Consider the following 26,386-nt stretch of genomic DNA (forward strand, 5'->3'; position numbering starts at 1 on the left):
TTTTCTGTGAAAGTATGAAATTGAGTCAACTAAAGCTAAAAATGAGTAAATTCAGTTTCGTGTGTGAGAATGTCACACGCTCACAGAAATTCAACAACAATGTACAGTGGTACAGTAAGGCAATGTAGGCGGACATGAGTTTTTCGATGCGATTTTGTGGTTTTAGAGTAAATTTTTTTTCTAAGAACTTGTTTCTTATATTTAGTCTATTTTTTATGTGCAAATGAAAATTAGGGTGGTCCTGAAATCGAATAATTAAAAAAACTAACTTTTTTATTTGCAGAAATAAATGTATACATTCATCGGCACAGTTGTAGATCCACTAATTTTAGGCAACTTTCGGTATTTCTTCACAGTATTTATACAATATTTGTTCTTTCAAATGATACCAAAAAATATTATTTATGTTTGCCCTAAACGGAGACGTCAATATTTTAAAAGGGCCTATTTTTAAAATAGAAATAGTGAAAACTCTTCATCTGTACAATATATCGACAATGTTTTTTCGTCAAAATTGGCGTATTTTTGATTAAAGTTACTGAAGAAAACTTTGTTTTGAAATTTGAATTGAAAAATAGAGCGAAAAGACTGTTTTTGGAAACCAAATTTAATGTCTACAAAAAAGTTTTTCACAAAGTTACTTAGAATTAGTTGATCTACAAGTTTGCCAGAGAATGTTTACAATTAATTATGCAAATAAAAACAAATTAGTTTGTTTTTATTTCGTTGATTTTAGAACCACCCTAATTTTCATTTTCACATAAATAGAGGAGTATGTATAAGAAACAACTTTTTACAAAAACTATGGCCTTAAACCGCAAACCACTGTGCAATGAGTTTAGTTACCTTTTTCACCACAAGAGGGGGTGTTCCCTGTCTGTCTTCACGGAAATATATGGGAAATTCGAGAGTGAACTATATTGTTATTTTAAGATATTTGCTTACTTGCTTGAATAAATCACTTCTTTGAAAACTCAACATTCACACTATTTCTCAACCAAAAATACATTTCAATCGTGATTCATTCAGAATTGTTATTTTTTCAAATTTGTTACGATTTTTCAAATTTTTCAAGCGAAATTGTTCTGAAAACGCTGAAATCTGAAACGAAAATTTCTGAAGGTAATGGAATTTTCTATAGGTTTTCAACTAGACTTGATTTTTCCATAGGCATTCAAACAAAGGCTTATTTCTGAAAACGGCGCAGGTATACAATGTAGTAAATATCTTCGAAAAAATTTACCTCAATATGTTGTCAATGGACGGGTTGCAGAAAATAGTGACACTACTCTCTGACCACATCCCGCACTAAGGCACTTTTACTGGTATAAGCACGCAAGATTTTCCGGTTCAAAGTCCCGCCCACTTTTCGGCTTGTTCTGAAAGCTGCAATCTTCACCATACTTCCGAAGCGCGTTTCAAACCGATCCAATGCTTACACCTTTCATTTTCGCCAATTGACTCAGCGAAACGTCAGAGATAGTACACCATTTGTGCACGATTACTTTACGGTTTTCCGGGGAAATGCTTCGCATTGTCACGAAAGTGATGAGAACCGGCGCTCACAATACACAGAATTCTAAGTTGAATTGTAAACAATAACAAACAAAGGAGATCAGCTGCCTGAACGTCATACAGACTAAGCAGGGGCATGCCAAAATCGTGCTTAGGCGACATTCATAAATTACGTAACGGAAAAAAATATTTTTTTAGGCCCTCCCCCATATGTGACAAAACGTAACGCTACCACCAACCTCCCTCTCCATAAAAATTACGTAACGCCGAAGAAGAAATTTTTTAATTAACCCTTTCCCGCTCATGGTGACTCTAGAGCACCATGAATTGTATTGACCATATTTTGGCAGAAAATAGTTTTGACTTCTTTTTTCTACAAAATGTTGCATTTTTAATACACTTTCAACTTGGCATATCGAATGACAGCTTAATTCAATGTTTGGATTGTTATCAAGAAAACTGTAGAAAAAAGTCTGGATTTTTCGATAAAAAAATAATGTGTGTTTTTGACAACCGTTTTTATGTAACAATAATCAATCGATTTCATAATAAAAATAAATTTTACGTAGATCTATTGTCTATTAAGTGTAACAATACACCAAATTAGCATTTTTCATTCTAATTCGCTTGTCCCATAAATTTGAATATGGTGCCTCAGAGCACCACTGGGCATACAGAAGACAAATAATTTCCAACGTATGCTGGCTTAAAATATCCGTTACGATGGAATATCATATTGGCCAGCATTTAGAGATGCGCAGAGATGTTTCTAACGCAATCATCGTGATCACTTTACACTCTTTTGGTGTTCGAAGTGTAATGTTCGTCTTTGCATAATGAAAGCGAGTTTTTTTTTCTTCATTTTCCATCATAAAAAATCAATCAAATGGTCGTAAACGTATTCTTTTTTTTTCGAAAACTACATTGTTTCTCTTTTATTTTTGTTAATTTTTAAATAACTGCTTTCAATAGTTAAATTTTACCAAAAAAAAAATTTTCTCGTGTATTAAAAATAAGTCCCTTCTATGCTCATAGGTGCTCTGGGGCACCATTTCAAATTTAACTTTTTACTTCAAAATATAACATTTCCCAGTAATTTAAATGAGTCTACGAAGTATTTTGCCCAAATTAACCCGTTAAGTATTTTTAAATCATGAAAAACCTCGTGAGCGGGAGAGGGTTAAAATGCTCGTTTTTGGAGAGTCTCTCCAGAGATTTTTTGATACGTAACGCTGATCTTACCGCCCTCCTTCCCCTATATAACAAATCGTAACGTTCTAGGTTACCTCCCCTTCCCCCTATGAGCGTTACGTAATTTATTGATGCCGCCTTAGACATAATAAAACACCCTATAACAATCATTCGCCGACTATTACTCTATCAAGGAGACTGGGTGTTATTCGCGTTACGCCTTTCCCGTTTCCTGCTAGTTGCCTTACTACAGCGAAGGCCTATGCGTCTGGAAGGGGGAAATAGGTTACGTTCTAAAGGATTTCCTGTATACCAGTAAGGATCACTCTGGCCTGATTAAGTCTTCTAGCTAGTGTCCTCGCTAATGTGGAGGTCTATGCTTCTTGAAGAGAAATCAAAGAGTAATCACTTAGTAATATAGGAAGGTTCGGTCCGTCCAATGAAACGACCAAATTCAGACTAACCATAAACTTCGATTTTATTCAATCAAAATTTCCTTATATACTAATTTTACGCTTACAATTCAATATTTACAAATCAATGTATAATACAGTCTTTAAAGTACGGCAGCGCGAGCCACCTGCCTCAAAACGCTGACCCTACGTAATTACTATTTTGTTGCCAATCGTTCTACCTGTGAGTGCATGGCTACTACATGCTACCTGCGGGAGCATTCGATTGAAATTTGATCTTCTGTTTATTTACGTTTTGAGTTTATTGGCGCTGCTCGCGCGGGTTATGGAATTTAATTTTTTCGCGGCAGTAACACTGGGCGAATTCGGTTTCCTGGTGTATGCCGATGTGTGATATATGCTTCGAAAGGTCACGATGAGACAAAAAAAACTTTCTTTGGGGCCAATAAAATCTGCCAACCTATTAAGTGCACGAATTCTATGGCGCCAAATAATGTTCAATTCATGCTGAGTATTTTTTGGTTTTTGTAGGAACTATATTCTAGAGATGGTCGGGTATGGGAAATTTGTTACCCGTACACGACTCATCGAGAATTTTCAAACCAGTACCCGACCCGTACCCGAAGTCTGGTTTGTTTAAAATACCCGTAACCGAGCCGAACCCGGAATTTTTTTGCAACTACTTGTACCTGAATGAAAAAACACCAAAAATGCCGGTACCTGCCCGTCCTGGATTTTTTTGTTATTTTATTGTTTTTTTATTTTTTTAAATACTTAGTTACCTCGCACATTTAGTGCACTGATTGTCATATGACATATTTCAAGCTCTTCTTCGCCAAGACATAAAAATTTCAAACTTCATATTTAATCCAGAACTGTTGTGTGTGTGTTTCATTTGAATTTACATGCAAATCTCAATTAAATGATTGAACAAAAAACACTCATAAAAGATTAATAAAATCATAGCTTTGACACTATTTTTAAACAAAAATATGCTTAGTACCATTTATTTTGGAGCTATGAGCATGTGATACTTTAGAAAGTAAAGGGTTTTCATGGACGTATTTATGGCCTAAACGCAGTTAATACTGCTATTTGGTAGATTCAATTGGTAGGTCATTGAAAAGAAGAAAGTTGTTTTTTCCTATTGTACTACTGTTTGCACACTGTAGAAATGTAGAATTCAGGATTTTCTTAGTACATATAGACTGTTCCGAAAATTATAAATACATCTTCTTTCTTGAATAAAACAAAAAATACAGGATTTTTCGGGTCATTTTATTCTGAAATATAGATAATAAGTGTTTTCTTTCCAGTTTCAATTCAAGTTGGGATTATTTTTCGTAGGATACGCGAGTTCTCTAACTTTTCTCTTAACACTACTCATAAGCTTTTGCACAGTGTGTTCTCCGACCATTTTAACCACTTTAAGCCAATCTTTTTTAAATTTTTCAACATTGTCCGCTGGTTTGACATATTTCCTCAGCTTTGCCTTGGTCAAAGCCCAAAAAGTTCCAATAGGGCGAATTTCAGGGCAGTTTGGAGGATTCATCTCCTTTGGGACACCTGTGACATTATTTGTTTTATGCCACCCTAGTGCATCCTTAGAGAAATGGCAGGAAGCAAGATCGGGCCAAAAGATTGGAGGATTGTTATGCTACTTAACCATGGGTAACAACTTTTTCTGCAAACACTCTTTCACGTAAATTTTACCATTCATTGTGTCATTCGTAATGAATGGACGAGATATTTTCCCACATTCACAAATGGCCTGCCAAACCATTACCTTCTTGCCGAATTTTTCGGTGTGAGTGGCTTTCACTGGTCCAGGGACATCCTTTCCCTTCGGTGATGTATAAAATTGCGGTCCTGGCAGAGTCTTATAGTCCAGTTTTATGTAGGTTTCGTCATCCATGATAACACACCCCATTTTTTTGATCAGAAGTTTGTCATAAAGCTTCCGAGCTCTAGGTTTCACAGATTCAGCTTGTTTTGGATTTCGTTTTGGCTGCTTCTGCTTCCGACGGGTCTGCAGACCCATTCTTCCCTTGGCACGCATAACGTTACTCGTCGAGGTTCCAAGCTTTCTCGCCACATCTCGTACTGGTACTGAAGGATGCCGCTTTTAGTATTCCTTAACCTTTTTGTCCATTGTGGGATCAACAGGCCCGGGTTTTCTACCACGTCTTGGGGCATCAGTAAATGTGCACTCTTAACAATACTTCCGCAATGCGGTTTGAACTGCTTCGACACTTATACCTTCTTCTCTGGCTAATTTTCTTATAGAAAGACCACTCACGGTGCCCCATTTGTGCACAATTCGCTTTCTTTGCTCAGGAGAAAGGCCACGCTTTTTAAAAATTTTGCACTAAATGTTAGAAAAAATGACAGCATCTGTTTCTTTTGGATGTGAACAACAGGACGCAGCCAACGTTTGGTTGAATACTGCACGTTATTTGAAATGACGGTTGGATTAAAATTAGTTTATTTGACACGGCACGATACATTTTCTGTTTTACTGAGCCAAGTACAATTCGTATTAATTCTACGTTAGCAGGGAAAAGAGGGAGGCCTTTTTTTATTCTCGCGGCCGACTACGAGCTAGTGGGGATTTAAGGTGAGAGGAGGGGAGATACAATTTTGACTTAAAACTATTTTGGAACTTTGTTTTTCAACTGGTAGAGCAATTGTATTCTTGTTTGTTGTGGGTTCAAAATATTTGTGTAAGCATAGATGCGGGCTCTTCGTTTCCGTGTTTTCAGCATAGCATATTTGTATCCTTAATCTGACAAATAGACAAAGAAAATTTTAAATCTTAATGTCAGCGTTTTTTAGAAAGCAGTATAGCTGTGTCATGTACTGGAGATCACCGCTTCCCAGAATGTCTCTAACGGGTACGTTCGGTTGTTTTCCTCGGGCCCGAAGGGAATCTATAAGCTCAGACCTAACACCACAGTATTCGGTACACGACCAAACAACATCCTCGATGTCATGGTAGCCATCGCCACAAACGCAGTGATTACTGTCTGCAAGCCCTATACGAAAGAGATGCGTGTTTAACGTGTAGTGATTGGTCATAAGTCTGGACATCACGCGAATGAAGTCCCGACCGACATCCAACCCCTTGAACCATGCTTTCGTCGATACCTTAGAAAGAATGGAATGTAGCCACCGTCCCAGTTCATCTGAGTTCCATGATGATTGCCAACTGTTGAGTGTTCTCTGACGCAAAATGCTATAAAATTCATCATAAGCAATTGGTCTTTCATAAATATCGCCATCAATAGCACCCACCTTAGCTAAAGAGTCAGCCCTTCCATTACCCGGAATCGAGCAATGAGAAGGGATCCACGCTAAGGTAATCCGGTAATTTTTATCTGTTAAAGCACTTAAAAACCGCCGTATTTTCCCCAGGAAATACGGGGTGTGCTTCACAGGCTTCATCGATCGCAGAGCCTCAATGGCACTGAGACTATCTGTGAAGATGAAGTAGTGGTCTTTGGGTAGGGTTTCGATGATTCCAAGAGAGTACTGAATAGCAGCAAGTTCTGCGACGTACACGGAAGCAGGAGCATCGAGTTTGTAGGAGGCGGTAAAATTTTCGTGGAAAACACCGAAGCCAGTGGACTCATCTAGATTAGATCCGTCAGTGTAAAACCTTTTATCATAACTAACATGTTTAAATTTATTGGAAAAAATCTTAGGGATCTCTTGGGGTCGCAATTGATCCGGGATACCAGAAATGTCTTGTTTCATGGTGGTGTCGAAGAATATAGCATTATTAGAAGTATCTAAAAGTGCGACATTGGAGGAATCGTATGAAGAAGGATTAATATCTTGAGCCATATAGTCAAAATATAAAGTCATAAATCTGGACTGAGATTGAAGGTCGACCAACCTCTCGAAATTTTCAATTACTAATGGGTTCATAACTGTGCATCGAATTAGCAACCGGTAAGAGAGATTCCAAAAACGATGTTTCAACGGAAGAATACCCGCTAACACTTCAAGACTCCTCGTATGAGTCGACTGCATGCAACCCAAGGCAATACGCAAACAACGATATTGTATTCTCTCTAATTTTATAATGTGCGTGTTCGCGGCGGAGCGAAAGCAGAAACAGCCGTACTCAAGAACTGACAATATCGTTGTTTGGTATAACCTTAGAATGTCTCCTGGGTGAGCACCCCACCAAGTTCCGGTAATCGTACGAAGAAAATTAATCCTCTGTTGGCATTTTTGTGTCAGATACCTAATATGACAAGCCCAGGTGCATTTAGAGTCGAACCAGACCCCGAGATATTTAGCGACTAAAACCTGAGAGATCGTTTTACCCGTTAGTAGGAGCTGCAGCTGAGCTGGGTTATGCTTCCTAGAAAAAACGACCAGCTCAGTTTTCTCCGGAGAGAATTCGATACCCAGCTTAAGAGCCCATTCAGACAAATTGTCTAAGGTATCTTGCAATGGTCCTTGCAGATCGCTAGCCTCGCTACCAGTAATGGATACAACGCTATCGTCTGCAAGTTGCCTTAGCGTGCATGAATTTGCAAGACATTCATCGATGTCATTGACGTAAAAATCATATAAGAGAGGACTTAAACATGAGCCCTGGGGGAGGCCCATGTAACTAATTCGGGAAGTTGTCGAATCGCCATGTGAGAAATACATATGCTTTTCTGACAACAAATTGAGCAAAAAGTCATTCAAGTTTGGTGAAAGTCCCTGCGAATGAAGTTTCGCGCTTAAAACTTCTACAGAGACAGAGTCAAAAGCCCCCTTAATATCCAAGAACGCAGAAGCCATTTGCTCTTTTCGAGCAAATGTGAGTTGAATTTCAGTAGAAAGCAACGCTAGGCAATCGTTCGTCCCTTCGCCCCGGCGAAAGCCAAATTGAGTATCTGAAAGTAAACCGTTTGTTTCGACCCATTTGTCTAACCGTAAGAGGATCATTTTCTCCATTAATTTCTGGAGGCAAGAGAGCATCGCAATCGGCCTATATGAATTGTGATCAGAGGCAGGTTTCCCGGGTTTCCGAATAGCAATGACTTTTACCTCCCTCCAGTCGTGCGGAACAATATTCAGCTCGAGAAACTTGTTGAACAAATTCAACAAGCGTCTTTTTGCAGAGTCGGGTAGATTCTTCAACAGGTTGAATTTTATTCTATCTAACCCTGGAGCCTTATTGTTGCACGACAGGAGAGCCATTGAAAATTCCAACATCGAAAATGGAGGCTCTTCCGTAGTTGCTATAAACGCGTCGCGAAAGGTTTTCTGTTCCGGTACAGATTCCGGACAGACCTTTTTGGCAAAATCGAGTATCCAGCGATCTGAGTACTCCTCACTCTCATTCGAAACGTCACGGTTCCGCATGCGCCTGGCGGTATCCCAAAGAGTGCTCATCGCTGTTTCCCTCGACAACGTGTTTACGAACCGCCGCCAGTACCCGCGTGTTTTCGCCTTTACTAAGCTCTTCATCTGCCTGCCCAGTGCCTCGTACTTTCGAAGTAGGTTGACAGTGCCGTACTCCCGGTAGTCCTTATACGCCGCGGACCTTCGCGCGTACAGCTCAGAGCACTCTTTGTCCCACCATTTGTTGGGAGGGCGCTGTCTAATCGTTACCCCGGGTATCGGTTTCGTCTGAGCTTGAGTCGCGGCGCCGATTATCAAGCCAGCTAAGAACGCGTATTTTTCCTCCGGAGGAAGTTCCTCGTCAGTCTCGATAGATTCCGCTATAATAGACTCATAACGCTTCCAATCAATATTACGTGTAAGGTCGTAGAAAATATTGATTGGGTTCGGGGGAGTTGAACCATTAGCAATTGATATAACGATTGGAAGATGATCATGATCACATCGTACCTCTAGACCAGCTGGAATAGTGTATGATTTAACTATAAGCGTCCAAAATTCAACAGGCTCTGAAAAATATATCGCCCAGTTTTGTTTTGTAAAAAAATGCTGCTTGCGTGCATTTCTGAAATATGCCTTCTCTTTGCACTGATTACCAGTTAACAGTGAAAAACCACAAAATGCATACTTTTTCATTGCGAAACATTTAATTGAAGTCTCAAACACGATGGATACTTATTGATCAGAGATGGTGTGGTGATGATAGCATGTGAACACACTACCGCAACAAATGCCTGGAAAACCTGAACGGATTCCGGCAGCTGTTGGAAATTCGAACAACATTGTGCTCCAAGGAACGTAACCATCGTTGTCTCCGATTCTCTATTCATAATAACTAGATCAGCTTCTGACTGAACGCTTCGTCAACCGCTGTTAAGTCATTGGCGATCTAGTGATCTCGCGCATCCTTCCGTCGCAGCGTATGATTATTTTTTCATTATAAGGTCGTCATCAGCAGCATCGTTTTCGTCGAGATACAGCAGGAGGAGTACGGTGAAACAGTTGTTAACAGACAGACGATGTTCACCGGAATGTGTTTGGATGCTTATTTCTCGAAAGGTGGAGAAATGGAGAAAAAAGAGCTAATAATGATCATTATATATTTCGGTCGGAGATGTGCTACAAAAGGTGAGTTCGATCGGTTTTATCGGCAGTCGATCGATTTACTCCCATTGAAGGAATGATTTCTGGCTGAAGGCAGTTACAGTCTAACACCGCTTTGTGGGATGCAAATTTTCGATACGACAGCGATGGAGGCGCTTGATCTTTCATAGCCGTACACTCTCAATATGATTACCATTGCACTTTCGATGAAAAAAAACTGAGCCATGTATTATGCAACGAATGACTGTACACAACCCCACTGGATGATGATAATGATGATGCAGCAAATGTAAAGATCTGGAGATTTTCCATAGAAACCCACCACGAAGAACTTGTACCGCTTCTGCCAGACTATTTGTCATACTTTAATCACCTCAAGATGTCTTTCATCGCGCGATTAAAATAATCAACGGCGCACCTTCATCCGCGGGCAACATTCTACTCCATAATAATGAGCATGACTTTGCATCGGCGAAGATTCCGCTTGATGTAGGGTCGTTGCATCAAATTAAGCAGATTAAAGGACGGATATCGATGGTAGTTTCGATCCCAAGGACGAACCCTACTTGACTGACGGCAGCGAAAGTAGCAACAGCAGTTACTTCAGCCAAGTTGCAAATTTATTATTATCATTATCGTGGATCGTATAAATAAGGAAAACAGTAATTCTATATAATATTGATTCAATTACAGTCGCACTGTTCGGTCGTTTCCGATGGTGTAACAAGAGACATTACCCAAGGAAGGTGGAGAAGTCGCACATAGGGCGTTGAATGGGTAAGAGCCAATGGTTACGCCGGGAACTGGCTGGATTTTTAACCCTTTCCATCGTCAGTGTAGTTATTATAATTGCGAAGCGTGAAATTTGCGACAACTCCTGGACTTGATAGTCTGCTGTATTGTCTGTTGTAATTAAAATGTTTTTCGAGTACATAATTATTTCGCGGCATTTTACTTCAGTGAGAAAAATGTCCACAGCTTGCTTCCACGAAAAATAGTTTTTTCACATCATCGTGGCGCAAAATAACAAGCTGAAAATACTTCGAATTAAATCAACTTTCTTATCGATAAATTTACCGTCATTAAGTCCGAAATCTGAAGGCCAGCAAACACAAATGGAATGGTGAAATCGCGATTGGCTACAGAATAAATTCATGCATATGCATGCACACAGAGGAACGGCAACGCGGCCACCCAGAATAAAACACAAAGAATGGGTCACTTCGCGAAAGAAGTCAACTCAAGGTTGGCCACGCCTATTCATGGCACATTGCGCACGTCATAGTTGAAATGAAAAAACAAAAACGGTACTTTGGAACAAGCTTTCCAGTGGTGCAAGGTACGTGGGGGTAAGTGTCAAAAGAGAATTTACATGGTTTCTTATTTGTTTTCCAATATATTTCAAAGACACCAACAAGAGGATTTATTGTTTATTATTTTTATTGTTTCATTTTGTCCGAGATATTAATCGAGCACTAAAATTGAACAATTATGATTTACTTCTATCTGTCTATTGTACCCCTATGTACCCTATTTCTCTCTAACAACATTTTATGCTATGATATTATGATGGAAAGCCCCGGTTCCTCGGGACGAAACGGGTCGTTTTCATAGAGATGGTGCCTCTGGGGGTAGCTAATGTAATTATTATGATTGGTAAATTGTCAGATTTGTTTCTCCGAGGGTGATTATTTTATCGAGCAATGGAAAATCTGCCAACCGGCGCCATATTTCGTATTTCGATGACAAAATGCTTTGCATAGGAGGTTGCTATAAACTATCGCGTTTTCGTTCTCCACATAGCTCAAAAATTACCTTCTTTTCTGTTACAGTAAAGTGCCAGCTTACCTCAACGTTGTGGACATCGCCGGTCTAGTAAAGGGAGCAGCCGAAGGACAGGGCCTGGGCAATGCGTTCCTGTCACATATAAATGCCTGCGATGCAATTTTTCATTTGTGCCGTGAGTATTGTTATTTTCTAGTACTCATCTGCTGTTTTGTTATTTTCATTTTATATTTCATACATATTATCTTCATATCTTTTTCAGTCAAGTAGTAGTGTATCATTATGTTTTAATTTTATTGACGTAGAACTACGTTTTACTTTAGCATACCACACAGGGATGCAAACTGAAAAACTGGGACGAAATTTGTCCCTTTTCAAATGCTTATAGGTCGGTTTGTTTTCAACCGATTTTCTTCATTCTTGCAGCAATCGATTCGAAAATTATACACGCATCTGCCCAAATGCAGAAAAATGTTGTTTGAATCTATGAACTATTGAACTATTGAAAATTGTCAAGCCTTGTTGAAATAAAAATACTACAAGGTATACAGGCATAGGGTTGTATAAAATGGTGACGTGGGACTAAACACTCTAATCAGGGGATTTTTTGTTACAAAATATACAGAGTCTGCAGACAGAATCAATGTGTTTGCTCAGCACAACACTCGAAATAATATCGTTTATATCTGACGATATTATGCCTGTAGTATTTTTTTGTGCAAACCACATATATTTGACAAGGCACAAGCATATCGTAATGCGTCACATTCAGAATTAACTCTACATCCTCAAAAACCAAATTCAATAATATTTACGTTACCATAATGAATTGTTTTGTCTTTTTTAACTCTGATTAAATCAAATCTATAATATGGACCTTACTTTCAATATAATATGGAAGCCCTCAAAAAGGTTCATTAATTGGCAAACATAAGAAGATATTTTAAACAAAATTATTAACAAGTTCCAGCAAAAAATCGTAGCAATCAACAATTCCATTTTTGTTTTTTGCTTGAGAATTTTTTTCATTTGCCTACAACGTTTATTAGGTTAAGGCTTTGAATAGTAATATATCATCTAACAATTTGAAATGTAAAAAGAGATTCTGAATGAATCTTAGTAAATAAACAAAAAATTCACAAGAATCCGCAGGCTCTTACTCTTCTATAAATGTGTATATTTAGGAATTTACTCTTTCGATACTATCCGGTCACGATTATTGAGTGGATATCGAAGATAAAATTAAATAAATATCCGTTGCAAAAATTTACAATTCTTGTTGAGTAATTGATGATAATCATATTTATGAGATAAACTTTCAATCACCATCAACAGCAGCATTTCAGTTTTTCCTCGATTGCACACGAATAGAAATGTACGAACAAAAGTGTACCACTGCAATACGAATAGTACCACTGCAGTACGAACAGTACCGCTGCAGTACGAATAGAAGTGTACCGCTGAAATGTACGGATGGAAGAGTACCGCTGCAATCATAGACGACGAGAGACCTGCGGTTCTTTACTCCACTGGTACTGTTGCTTTTACCGGCATGTTTTCTTTCAAGACATCAGTTTTTATTAGGTTTTGGAAGCAGGTTTAGAAATTGTTCAAGAATGAGGTTTGTTTCGAACTTTCCGGAAAACTTTTACCTTCGAGACATCATATTAGTCTATGCTCAAGAAAGCGAAAATAAATCGACCAATTTTCATTTCGATATTGATACAGAGAATATCACAGGGAACGGATGGTGTCCATTCACGTCGTCTGTGCTAGGATTGCTCGCATGTAATTGGTTCATTATTCGCGTAAATTTGTCATTGAAACTTTTTATCAATTTTACCGCTTAGCAATGAAATTAGAGTGATAACTATCATATTACAAAATTGTTATACATTTTATCTATCCAACAACATATTGGTAATTGTTATCCAGCTTGTGGTTATGCTGTCATTAACGTTTGAAATCTGACGCAACATTTGCCAATTTCATTTCCAATTTTACAAAATGCATTCCAGTATAGTAAACAAAGACGTAGCCCCACGTCAATAACGTCCTCTGATTGGTCGCTTGCTTGCTGTGTGTGTATGATATGGTATGACGTGTGTATGATATGGTGTGATGTGTGTATGATATGGTATGATGTGTGTATGGTATGATGATATGGTATGATGTGTGTGTGTGTATGATATGATATAATGTGTGTGTGTGTCTGTATGATATGGTATGATGTGTATGTGTTTGTATGATATGGTATGATGTGTGTGTGTCTATGATATGGTATGATTTGTGTGTTTGTGCTGTGTATGGTTTTTAACTCGGCACGTTCTGCTAACTGCTGAATCCGGTTCACAACCCTTCGTTAGTAGACATTATAACTCATTACCCAAGTAAAAATATTGGTTTTATCAAAGTTTTATAGCACTCGATACAGCCAAAAAAGCGCTATAAAACTTTGATAAAACCAGTTGTGTTACTAGGGTAATGAAACACTCAATGCATTTGTTAATAGTGTACGTAGTTCAACGTCATTTATGCGGTCGTGTCTTGGATACAACCTCCTACTTTTTTTACAGTACAATTAGTACCAAACCGAGGCCTGAAATGTATTAATTGTTTCCTTTGGACTTGCTGTCTGCAAACGATTTATATTCGTTGCCAGAGAAAACCTCAATGTTTTTCGAATTCGAACTTCGACTATCGTTGTGAACACTTTGGTGATTATTGGAAACTTCAAAATTTAAAATATTTTTAAAACAATGTTAAAATCGCGAAATTTTCAATTGTTCAAAGCATGTTACAGGGTGGCCAGCAAACCGGGAAAAAGCCGGGAATTCGAAAATTAACCGGGAAAAACCCGGGAATTTCAATAATAAACCGGGAAATATATCATGTTTATTTTAAACATTATTTTCCATTTACTACATGCTTGGGATCTGTTGTATTAGTTCAACGCGCTATACATTTTCTGTCATCTCACAAACACTGGAAGACTCAAGGGCTAAAATGCTGGAGTAACAAGCCAGTCGTCATATGTTAGAATCTCGGCTAAGAAAGACGACCGTTAGAGTCAATAAGAACCTAGCGCTAGCCTCGCAATTGTTCTGTACACTAACAGTTGGCTGCGATTGTTTTTCTCTTATTTGTCGTCCTTCTCATTCGCACTGATTAGGGCTTTAACAGTAAGTGGCGATCAAACATCAAAACAATCACCACTTTACAGGACCAATATCTAATGTCATTTATGTCTGAGTTTGTTTCAAAGTTATGCACCATGGAATGGGGTGAAATTGATCACTTTTCACAATAATATGGATATATTATTAGATAGGAAAGTATTTAAGCTGGTAATCGAATTTTAAAACAAGTACTGCTCTTCAAGTTAAGCATCAGTAACGGTATCATCTTCAATAAACATCTGTATGTCAAGAATCGCTTAATTGTTTGTCAAGAAAAAAATTTCTGTTTTAGGGGTGAAATTGATCGCCCAGAAATCAAGACAACATTATCGGGAAACCAACGTTTCATCCGAAGCTGCAATTTGACAGCTCTCGATTTAGATAATTTTAATTCATTTACAAACTAGATGTGAAAAAAATTTTCGATTGGAGAATTATTTAATTAATATTCACTTTCTTTAAACAAAAAGTTGAGGGCTGAATTAAAATTTTCTTTTGTACCTTATCAGACAACTCAACGTTTAATTCAATGACTAATTATAATTAAACATCAATCAGATCAAGTAACAATGGTCATTCCGTCCCGAACGCTCGACGACAACGGACGCATTAAGTGATTGTCTCGCTATAAAGTCGCTACTGTGTGAAGAAGAAAAGAAGCATTGCTTACTCGGTCGTGTTTCAAAGAGTGCGAAGTGCGGTGTAAAGACAAACTGATAATCCGAAGGTCATCCTGCTATTGTGCTATAGCTGTGCCGCTGCGAAGCTGCCCGTTCCAGCACCGAAAGACTCGGTGATTGTGCTATTGAAGACAACAAAGAAGAAGAGGTACGTGATTCTTTGCCACTGTACTGTTGCGCTAGTTTGAGCGCAATGGATGTGGATCCCTTAGCCCCCGATCCCCCGTCTCCAAACCCACCCGACCCTATCCCTCCTGTTCACCCCCCTCTGTCCCTGCTTTAGTCAATCCTCGTTTCAGGCTCTACCCAGACGGATCAACGGGTCCACTGGTTCTCTACATGAGGCCCAAACCAGGAGGAAAATCACTGAACACGTTACAAATCGCGAAAGATCTGACGTCACGATACAAGGCCGTGACCGAAATCGCAAAAGTCAGACCACACAAGCTCCGTGTCGTGGTCAATGATCTGGATCAGGCCAACGATATAGCTCGCTCTGAGCTCTTTACACGCGAGTATCGCGTGTATGTACCTGCACGAGACGTGGAGATCGACGGTGTAATAACCGATTCGAGTCTGACTGTTGAGTGTATTCTGGGAAGCGGCGTCGGCTGCTTCAAAAAATCCACTACCGAGGCGAAAGTATTGGATGTTAAGCAATTACGGTCCATGTCGCTCGTCTCCGGTAAAAAAGTATACACTCCGTCACACTCGTTTCGCGTTACGTTTGCCGGATCTGCACTCCCTAGCCACGTTTCTATCAACCAGGTTCGTCTGCCTGTGCGTTTGTATGTGCCCCGTGTTATGAATTGCACCAATTGCAAGCAGTTAGGCCATACAGCTGCCTACTGCTGCAATAAGGCACGGTGTGGCAAGTGTGGGGAGACTCATGCGGAAGATTCTTGCAGTGTAAACGCTGAAAAGTGTATTCACTGCGGGGAAAATCTGCATGAGCTTTCCGCATGCCCGGTGTACATGCAACGCAGAGATAAAATTAAACGGTCTCTTAAGGAGCGCTCAAAGCGTTCTTACGCTGAGATTCTTAAGAAGACCGTGACCACTTCTACCATAACATCGAACCCCTTTGATCTGTTGTCTTCAGATGAAACCGACTCTGACGAACCACTAGAGGGAACTTCTTTTGCCTGTCTTGGGGAGACTAGAAAGAGGAAAAATCTTTCCTCTCCTAAGCTTCCCAGGAAAGGACCTAAGGTTTCTCAAGATAGAATGAATAATACGAACAAATCTAAAAGTGCTGCGGAAAAGCCGAAGCAAACTTCTCCTGGGCTTGCAAATTTAAAGTCCCAAAAGGAGTTCCCAGCACTTCCTGGAACATCTAAAACCCCAGTTTTTCCATTTGCACACCCAGATAATCAAATAAACTCTGGATTAGTGAATTTTTCTAACATCGTGGACTGGATTTTTGAAAACTTCAATATACCTGATCCAATTAAAAATTTCCTCACAGTACTTCTCCCAACAGTTAGATCATTTTTGAAGCAGTTGACTGCCCAATGGCCCCTCCTTGCAGCGATTGTATCCTTCGATGCCTAATTCATCTGCGTATATGAAGGATCCTATCTCTGTCTTACAGTGGAATTGTAGAAGTATTTTACCAAAAATTGATTCACTTAAAGTTTTGATAAATAGAAACAAATGCGATGCATTTTCCCTTTGTGAAACTTGGCTTACTTCAAATATTGATCTCAACTTCCATGATTTTAATATTATTCGCCTTGATCGAGACACCCCATATGGAGGAGTACTTTTAGGGATTAAAAAGTGCTATTCTTTCTATCGTATTAACCTCCCCTCGATTCCAGGCATTGAAGTTGTCGCATGTCAAATGACAATACAAGGTAAAGAGCTTTGTATTGCCTCAATATATATTCCTCCTAGAACACAGGTTGGGCAACGGTTGCTCTTTGATTTAATAGAACTTCTTCCCTCGCCACGTTTGATTTTGGGAGACTCCAACTCTCATTGTGTGGCTTGGGGTTCCCCTTACAATGACAACCGCTCCTCTTTGATCTATAACCTTTGCGATGACTTCGACATGACTATTTTGAACAACGGTGAAATGACACGTATCCCGAAACCTCCAGCGCGCCCAAGCGCTTTGGATCTATCCTTATGTTCGACGTCGCTACGGTTGGATTGCACATGGAAGGTAATCCTCGATCCTCACGGTAGCGACCATTTGCCTATTCTTATTTCAATTACTAACGGTTCAACTCGCATGCGACCAATTGATATTCCGTATGACCTCACACGGAATGTCGATTAGAAGTTATACGAGGAAATGATTTCAAAAACGGTCGATTCGATTCAACATCATCCACCGCTTGAAGAATACAACCTCCTCGCGGGCTTGATTCTCGACGCCGCGTTGCAAGCCCAAACGAAGAAATACCCTGGCGTAACGATCAAAGAACCGCCTCCCACTCCGTGGTGGGACAAAGAGTGCTCCGATGCCTACACGCAAAGATCCGACGCGTATCTGACCTTCCGGGATACAGACGATGCCGACGACTTTAAACGTTATTCGGAGCTTGATACCAAGTTTAAAAGCTTGACTAAGGCAAAGAAACGCGGATATTGGCGTCGGTTCGTAGACGTCGAGGGAGACATCAATGAGCACTCTTTGGAACACAGCCCGAAGAATGCGAAATCGCGTAACGGTCAACAAAAGCGAGGAGTCTTCAAGTAGGTGGATATTTGATTTTGCCAGGAAAGTATGTCCGGACTCTGTTCCTGAGCAAAACCTTGTTCGCGATACGTCTCCGGGCCACGACGCGATAGAATCACCTTTTACGATGGCAGAATTTTCAGTTGCCCTCCTGTCCTGTAACAATAACGCGCCTGGGTTAGATAGAATCAAATTCAACTTGTTGAAGAATCTACCCGGCAATGCCAAGAGGCGCTTGTTGAACTTGTTCAATAAGTTCCTGGTGCAAAACATTGTACCGCAGGATTGGAGGCAAGTGAAGGTGATCGCCATCCAAAAACCAGGGAAACCAGCTTCTGATCACAACTCTTATAGGCCGATTGCAATGCTATCCTGTATCCGGAAATTGATGGAAAAAATGATACTCCGTCGCTTAGACCACTGGGTCGAATCAAATGGTCTGCTATCAGATACTCAGTTTTGCTTCCGCCGTGCCAAAGGGACGAATGATTGTCTTGCGTTGCTTTCAACAGATATTCAGCTGGCGTATGCTCGCAAAGAACAAATGGCGTCTGCGTTCTTGGACATTAAGGGGGCTTTTGATTCCGTTTCTATTGACATTCTTTCGGGTAAACTTCACCGACAAGGATTTTCTCCAATTTTAAACAATTTTTTGCACAATTTGTTGTCCGAAAAGCACATGCATTTTACGCACGGCGATTTGGCAACTTTTCGAATTAGCTACATGGGTCTTCCCCAGGGCTCATGTTTAAGCCCCCTTCTTTACAATTTTTATGTAAATGACATCGACGAATGTCTGGCAAATTCATGCACGATAAGACAACTTGCCGACGACAGCGTGGTCTCTGTTACAGGAGCCAAAGCTGCCGATTTGCAAGGACCATTGCAAGATACCTTGGACAATTTGTCTGCTTGGGCTCTACAGCTAGGTACCGAATTCTCTCCGGAGAAGACTGAGATAGTAGTTTTTTCTAGAAGCATGAACCTGCTCAGCTCCAAGCACAATTAATGGGTAAAACGATCCCTCACGTTTTGGTGCATAAGTATCTTGGTGTCTGGTTCGACTTTAAGGGCACCTGGGGTTGCCATGTTAGGTATCTGAAGAAGAAAAGTCAGCAAAGAGTAAATTTTCTTCGTACAATAACCGGATCATGGTGGGGAGCCCACCCAGGAGACCTTATAAGGCTTTACCAAACAACGATATTGTCTGTAATTGAGTACGGGTGTTTCTGCTTCCGCTCCGCAGCAAACACACATTTGATCAAACTGGAGCAAATACAATATCGTTGTTTGCGTATCGCCTTAGGTTGCATGCAATCGACCCATACGATGAGTTTGGAGGTCTTAGCCGGAGTTCTACCGTTGAAAAACCGCTTCTGGAGCCTGTCTTCTCGTATTCTTATCAAATGTGAGGTCTTGAACCGTCCTGTGATTGAAAATTTTGAAAGGTTAATCGAACTCAATTCTCAAACCCGTTTTATGACATTGTATTTCAATCACATGTCCCAAAATATTAACCCTTCTTTGAATATTCCAAATCGTGTCAACTTATCAAATACTTCTGATTCTACTGTGTTTTTCGATACATCAATGATAGAAGAAACTCGTGGAATCCCGGATCATTTACGCGTGCAGCAGATCCCTAAAATTTTTTCCAATAAATATCGAAACATCAACTGCAACAATATGTTCTACACTGACGGATCACTTCTCGATGGGTCCACTGGCTTCGGTGTCTTCAATAACAATTGAACCGTCTCCCATAAGCTCGATAATCCTGCTTCTGTTTACGTCGCAGAATTAGCTGCTATTCAGTACACCCTAGGGATTATCGAAAAAATGCCCACGGACCATTATTTCATCTTTACGGACAGTCTCAGTTCTATTGAGGCTCTTGGTTCGATGAAAGATGTTAAGCACTCTCCGTATTTCCTGGGGAAAATACGGGAACATCTGAGTGCTTTATCCGAAAAATCGTTTCAGATTACCTTAGCGTGGGTCCCTTTTCACTGCTCGATACCGGGCAATGAGAAAGCGGACTCTTTGGCCAAGGTGGGTGTCATAAACGGCGATATTTATGAAAGTTCCAATTGCTTACAATAAATTTTTCGCATTTGTACGTCAGAATACGATCATCAGTTGGCAAAATTTATGGACCAGAGGGGAACTGGGAAGGTGGTTACATTCCATTATACCCAAGGTATCGACGAATCCGTGGTTCAAGGGGTTGGACGTGGGTCGAGATTTCATTTGCGTGATGTCTCGGCTTATGTCCAATTACTATAGATTTGATGCGCATCTCCGTCGTATTGGGCTCGGGGAAAGTGGTATCTGTGCCTGTGGTGAAGCTTAACACGACATAGAGCACGTTGTTTGGTCGTAGACCTCGATTTTGGAACCAGCAATTGAACCCCACACGAACTCGCCAGGAAAACCCGAGGCCTTTCTTTATATCTTGGCTCAGCGGCACACACCATATGGCAACTTGAACACCAGCGAACAACAACAACGAACCAAAACCAGCAACTAGACCCCGCACAATACCCTCAGAACCCGAGGATTACAAGCCCCTTTCCCAGCTCATGACATCGTGGCTTAGCAGAACAAATCCATACATGCTGCATATTCATTCGATGATCATCAGACGACCATTCAACTACAAAACACTGATTGAATAATACATGCTAGTTTTAAGATAGACTTAATTTCAGCTCGTAGTCGGCAGCGAGGATAAAAAATTTGCTTATAGATTTTAAGTCATCCGATATAATTGGCGCCGTTAAACATTGAATTGTATTTGTGCCGTGTCAAATAAATGATTTGTGAAGAAAAAAAAATGTTGTTGTTCTCTAAACAGCTTTACATCACTTTATATGACAAGTGGGAGGCTACGTTATCCCCGATGATCACTTTCGGCAAGTCATTGTCCAGATTCATGAAATAGGGCAACGCCATAGAAGTAAACCAGTCCTCGAAAATAACTTTATCAAACCAGCCTGAAAATTTATAAGAAGTTAGAGATCTATGGCTTCCGGAAAATTTCATACTATTACCGGATTTGGAACGGTTATATCTGGTACCCTTTGGCCCTCCTTCGGTCCATGTGCTGTAGAGGTGAACGGAAGCATAGACAATATAAGGTGGAAGAACGAAACCGTCCGCGGCAGCAGCAAACATAACTGAAAAAGAGCTTTTCGAGTGGTCCATAATTTGTCCGCATGGTTTTCTCCTTTTCTGATGACGGCCTTTTTGGATTTAGGGTCATCCACAAAATTTGTTTCAGTAAGTTTGTCGAAGTATGAATTTATCGTTTCTGGACAAACTTTAGCTCGGCTCCTTTTTATATTCTGCGATTGTCGTACTGACAAGACATCTTTGCTTCGTTTAATGTATCCGTAACACCAATCCTTACCGGGAGAATTTGGTTTGATTTTCGCGATGTTCTGACTCTCCATGTGATAACGCACTAGCGATTGAATGTTGTTTTTGGTCAGCGGAAAGCCCCACTCTCCAGCAATTTTGATGGTCTCCGTTAGATCATTCTCGACGCCTTCACTAAGCATAGTCTGGCCGCCGTTTTTCGATGAGTGCAATCCATTTTTTTTTTGTTAAAAATGGTTCCGTAGGGAACACCAAATTTCTTTGACGCTTGACGCATGGAAAGTTTCCCGTTATTCACTGCTTCAACAGCTTTTTCCACACTTCCCGGTGCATAATTTCGATACGTCCTTTTTCCGGGGGTTTTCTTATACTTTCGTGGCATATGCGTTGAAATTAAAATACAAGTTCAGAAAATTTCGCGCACCTCACGAATCGTGTTGAAATCAAAACAAAAACAAATCAATTAACCGACGCAAGGGTCGGCCATGGTTGCTAGTATTAAAATCTGGCAAAATGCAAATAGAGAGCCAATAATCTGAAAGTCATTTTCTCGAAAAATATGTATTTCTACTTCGAATTCCTAAGATTTACAAAAATTTTTGCAACATTCCACGAAATTTTGACGTGATGACCTTTTTACGAGATAGTGCGACAAAAATCTGATGCGTTAGCTGTAATCTTCCAAATCAGAATTATCTGGCATCCTTAACCGAGTTGAAAGCCATACAGTCAGATCTCTGCTAGTCCGGAAAGTACGTTTCACGACTTCACAAACAAAATGATAAATGTGAAACTTAGATTCTAGCGTCAATGTGTTCACGTGTATTCTACGTGTGCATATGTAAAGCTTGGGCTTAGTTTAAAACCTTTTAGTAAACGGTTTTTTATGTTAAGGCGAAGGATGCTCCGTGCCTAGAAGAGACTGACTGTAGGTTTCGTGGTACATAGTTGGTTGTCGACGATGTGTGTTGTCTTTGATATGAATATGAATGGAAAAGTGTATTTTTATTCAAAAAAAACTCTTTTCCTAACGTTTTACAGCATTTTTTTATACTCATTACTGGTCAACATATGGACAAATATATTACGAAATATAACAGTCCCATAGAATTTTCCTTCAACATTTCCATACGCGTTAACTGATAGAAGTTTCTTAAGTAAGTTGAAGACACGAACATATATATAGATGAAAATTTTAATAAAATAGTTAAATAACTGGAATTGTCAAGCATAATGTAACTCAACTATCATCATTAAATACATTTTTATATGTGACACAATATTATAGTTTCTAAATGCCTTTAATTACGTGATAAAAAGCTTTCCTTTTTAATGGTCGCAAGTGATCAATTTCACCCCACTGATCAATTTCACCCCATTCCATGGTACCCAATTATTCATAACACTGTGCTACAGCGATTTAGAACTTCTGAAGTGACCAAGTGTAGGTTGTAGGTCTTGTTGAGTATAACATTCGCTCATACTAGAAATTTTCCAAACACCCCCAAAATCTGAAGTTATGGTCAAAATACGGTTTTTTGGACCACAGCGCATATAATATTTTTTTATTTATCTTATCTTATTTATTTTAACACTATTCATCACAAATAGGTAAACTTTCCAAACATATTTATATGTTTCAAAAGCTCTATTTTTCGTCTTTCCAAAACAGCCAAAATATAAAAAATCGGTTGAAAAATAACCATATTAAGCATAACAATGTGAGCTAAGGTAAAAAACAGGGTTTTGACCATAACTTATAATTTTCGGGGTATTTGAAAAACTTCACACTAAGTCACATCGAAAGTTCTTGCATTTTTTCATCATTTGTAGCTCCGTGAAATAATTGTGCGATAGAAGCCAAAAATTCTGGTTTTCTTAAAAAATATATAACTTAGCCAAATATCAACCGATTTCAACAAAACTACTTTCGTTTGATTCAAAATTGAATATACTATCAAAATTATAATTTGTGGTATGTTTCTTACAAAAATAGACGGCAAATTTCATATTAAATTGAAAAATTGCGTGAAAATATCTAAAAAATTAGATTTAAACTCAAATAACTCAACATGCTAATAAACGGGTCGTGAGTTAGGGTCCTGGGTGTGGAGTCGCCTCCCTGGGCGTCAGTGATTGGCCACAACAGTGACGGAACAAGACCGACGGAAAATAAGCGAGAATAAAAAAAAAACATGTTTTATTGATATTAGTGAAAATCTGTATATATTTCGAAAGCTTTATTTGTCCCCTTTCTAAAACTGCTTAAATATTGAAAATCGGTTGATAAATGACTGAGTTAAAAAATATATTCGCTGAGGTCCAAAAAACCGTATTTTGACCATAACTTCAGATTTTGGGGGTGTTTGGAAAATTTCTAGTATGAGCGAATGTTACACTCAACAAGACCTACAACCTACACTAGGTCACTTCAGAAGTTCTTGCATTTTTTTTTTCATTTGTAGCACAGTGTAATTGATGTAAAAATATTCTTTAAAAAGAAACAAGATTTGAATGTTAGGTTACAAATCGCCAACAAAAACCTACAAAGCCCAGGGAAGGTTGAAACTTCAAATTACTAAAATTATTTTGAAGGCCAGAGAAGTCAAGAGTCCAATCAAGCTTTATATGTTAACTTGAAACAGGCAAAAACTAAACTATGATAAAAAAATATCTAAAAGAGAGAAAGAGAGAAATTTCTCTCGTCGCTTGAGAAAAAAACGCGTGCACAGAATGACAAATAATAATTATTCACAATTTACAAGTGTTGCCATAAAAAATCAGCAACGCTTTTGTGGCTTTGTGGAATGGAGGGTTTTGATAGTTTTGCGGTGAAGGTTCATTACAAAATGTTGTGAACAGAATTTTGTTTCGTTTTTTTTTTTTGCAAATCATTCAATGGTACTTTTTAATGACCAAATCCATCGAGATAAATCGATCGAGTATTATAGCTTTTTAAATCTAGTGAGTTCACAAGTTGTTGTTTGTTGCTTGCACTGCTCCATGAGTAGCAGTTTCGGTATATGATACATATTCTGATTTCATTCTATGTCAATGTATTCGCAGTACAACTGTTGCGTTATGCGTTTCACACATTTATTGTGCGATTTCTGTGCAACATTTGTGCGAATCGGGAAGACACAATGATTGTACAAGACTTCAACTTTTGCGTGTGGATTCGAATCCCAACGCTTCGTTGACTATCTCAGACTTTAGTCCAATGATAAATCATGCTTTTATAAAAAAAACATGTGCAACGATTTTTATTAACTTAATCAAGGTTACTCACATTTTGGCATTTTTCGCCAATGCTTCCAAAACTATCATTGTAAGAAGAACTTTACAGTACTTCTTAGCACTTCGGGAATAGTGAACAGCGTTAGCGTTTAGTGGGATGAATTGAAATATAACATCAATAATGACGCACAAAACAGATTTGTTTTTTTTAATGCAGACTTGGTATTGTTTTTGAACATTTTTAGAATAAACAATGTTTTTTTCTTCAATAGTTTTTAAAAACTTTGCATGAAAATAGACTGTTTGGTGATTAAAAATGGAAATCAATTAAAGTTACATGAAACAACTGTGCGTATGGCAGTGAACCAAATAATGAAAATGGTGGTCAAATGTTTTATCATTTTTCTCGCACCTTTGCTGTTTGCAAAAACCACAGCTATAGTTATGAAGAAAAAACTGAGGCTATCTCGACAAGGCTTAATAAAGAAAAGCCATGCCCATTCCAAGCAGCCACTCGCAAACGACAATTTTCTTCAGTAGATTATACAACAGTTCTCACGCAAAACGTTGTTGTTTTTTCATCTCTGTTTATGCAAACTGATGCATTTGAACGCGATCGTATAAATCTGTCATTCACAGATTTTATGACGTGAAAATTATGCCTTCACAGAAGAATCCCAGCACCGCCAAACAGCCGCGGAAGTCACCCACAAAGGCTGACAAAACCGCGCTTTCTCACAATCATCACCGGTGTGGGTGACCCACGAGCCCAACGAATTAACTCCGGTTGGCGGCGGCATTTCGAATATTATTTTATTTTGTTTCATTTCACGAATACAAAGTTGGACGATGTTGCATTAACCCGCCGGCCTGGCTGGTCACTGATGATAGTAATTTTAGCGTAAGAAATTTCTATCGTCACAAATTGATTACAAATGTAATGGTATCATTCGTAGACAGGGAAAAAAGTGTACGATTTCTCGCGCCTCTGGTTGTCGGCTGCATGAGTCTTTGATCTCTCTGTGAAACTTTATCGAGTTATGCTTAATATCCACTATTTCTCACTTACAGGTGCTTTTGATGATCCAGACGTGACGCACGTCGAAGGCGAAGTTGACCCGGTGCGAGATCTGTCTATCATCGCCGAGGAACTGCGACTGAAGGACGAAGAAAAATTAATGGTTTATTTAGACAAGCTGGAGAAACTGGTGACCCGCGGCGGAGACAAGAAGAGCAAGCCGGAATACGTAAGTAGAATTTTGGATGGAAAACGACAAGAAAGAAATCAATTTTCTTTACTGTGTCTATATTCTGGAACGAAAAAGCCAAACAATTTTCATTTTCTAAAACTTACCATACACATCACTGTGCAGAGTGAAAATCGAAACACTCAAGATTCTTATCATATTTCACAATGGCTGTTAACATGTGATAACACAATACAAGGGTTTTTTGTAGTTGCTTACTTCTCTTCTGGATTGGCAACACAGTGACAGTGACTAGCAGTTAGTTAAACGGTATCTTTGAAAAGTTGAGCTATGCTGTTGGGTGAATATCAATCGATACAAAGATTCACCCAACAGTTTTGTTGAAATTATTCTAATGATTCAAGTCTCTTATAGTGAACGGGAAGTGAGCGCGACAGTGAAAATTTCTCTTATAAATATTATTCGGTACAGTGACCTTGATTACTCAACTCGGGAAATATGTAACTACAGTCAACTACATATATACTTGTTCTCATCTGAAAGTGGTTATATTTAAATTAAAAATTTGAACTGTTCTCGTACGTTCCTGGATAAT

At 39.1% G+C, this 26,386-nt stretch overlaps 2 protein-coding genes across 4 annotated transcripts in view; one reads left to right on the forward strand and one right to left on the reverse strand.

The window, feature by feature from the left end:
* The window catches only part of LOC129722133 (obg-like ATPase 1), a 97,503-nt gene that overhangs the window by 64,410 nt on the left and 6,707 nt on the right, over window positions 1–26,386 (forward strand). For both annotated transcript variants that reach the window (XM_055675385.1, XM_055675389.1), the window contains exons 4-5: window positions 11,465–11,592; window positions 25,655–25,830. In XM_055675385.1, the coding sequence (XP_055531360.1) occupies window positions 11,465–11,592; window positions 25,655–25,830 (304 nt within the window). The remainder of the gene's footprint in view (window positions 1–11,464; window positions 11,593–25,654; window positions 25,831–26,386) is intronic.
* Window positions 20,577–21,784, reverse strand: LOC129722145 (uncharacterized). 2 transcript variants are annotated; one of them, XM_055675407.1, is made up of 3 exons: window positions 21,378–21,784; window positions 21,019–21,144; window positions 20,577–20,961 (listed from the first exon to the last, which is right to left on the reverse strand). In XM_055675407.1, exons 1-3 carry the CDS (start codon window positions 21,526–21,528, stop codon window positions 20,825–20,827), a joined length of 414 nt encoding a protein of 137 aa, XP_055531382.1. In that variant the 5' UTR covers window positions 21,529–21,784; the 3' UTR covers window positions 20,577–20,824. The 2 variants fall into 2 exon arrangements, with proteins under 2 accessions (XP_055531382.1, XP_055531372.1); XM_055675397.1 differs by having other exon boundaries at window positions 21,019–21,784.

The sequence above is a fragment of the Wyeomyia smithii genome, chromosome 1 (genome assembly GCF_029784165.1).
Source record: "Wyeomyia smithii strain HCP4-BCI-WySm-NY-G18 chromosome 1, ASM2978416v1, whole genome shotgun sequence".
Lineage (NCBI taxonomy): Eukaryota > Metazoa > Arthropoda > Insecta > Diptera > Culicidae > Wyeomyia > Wyeomyia smithii.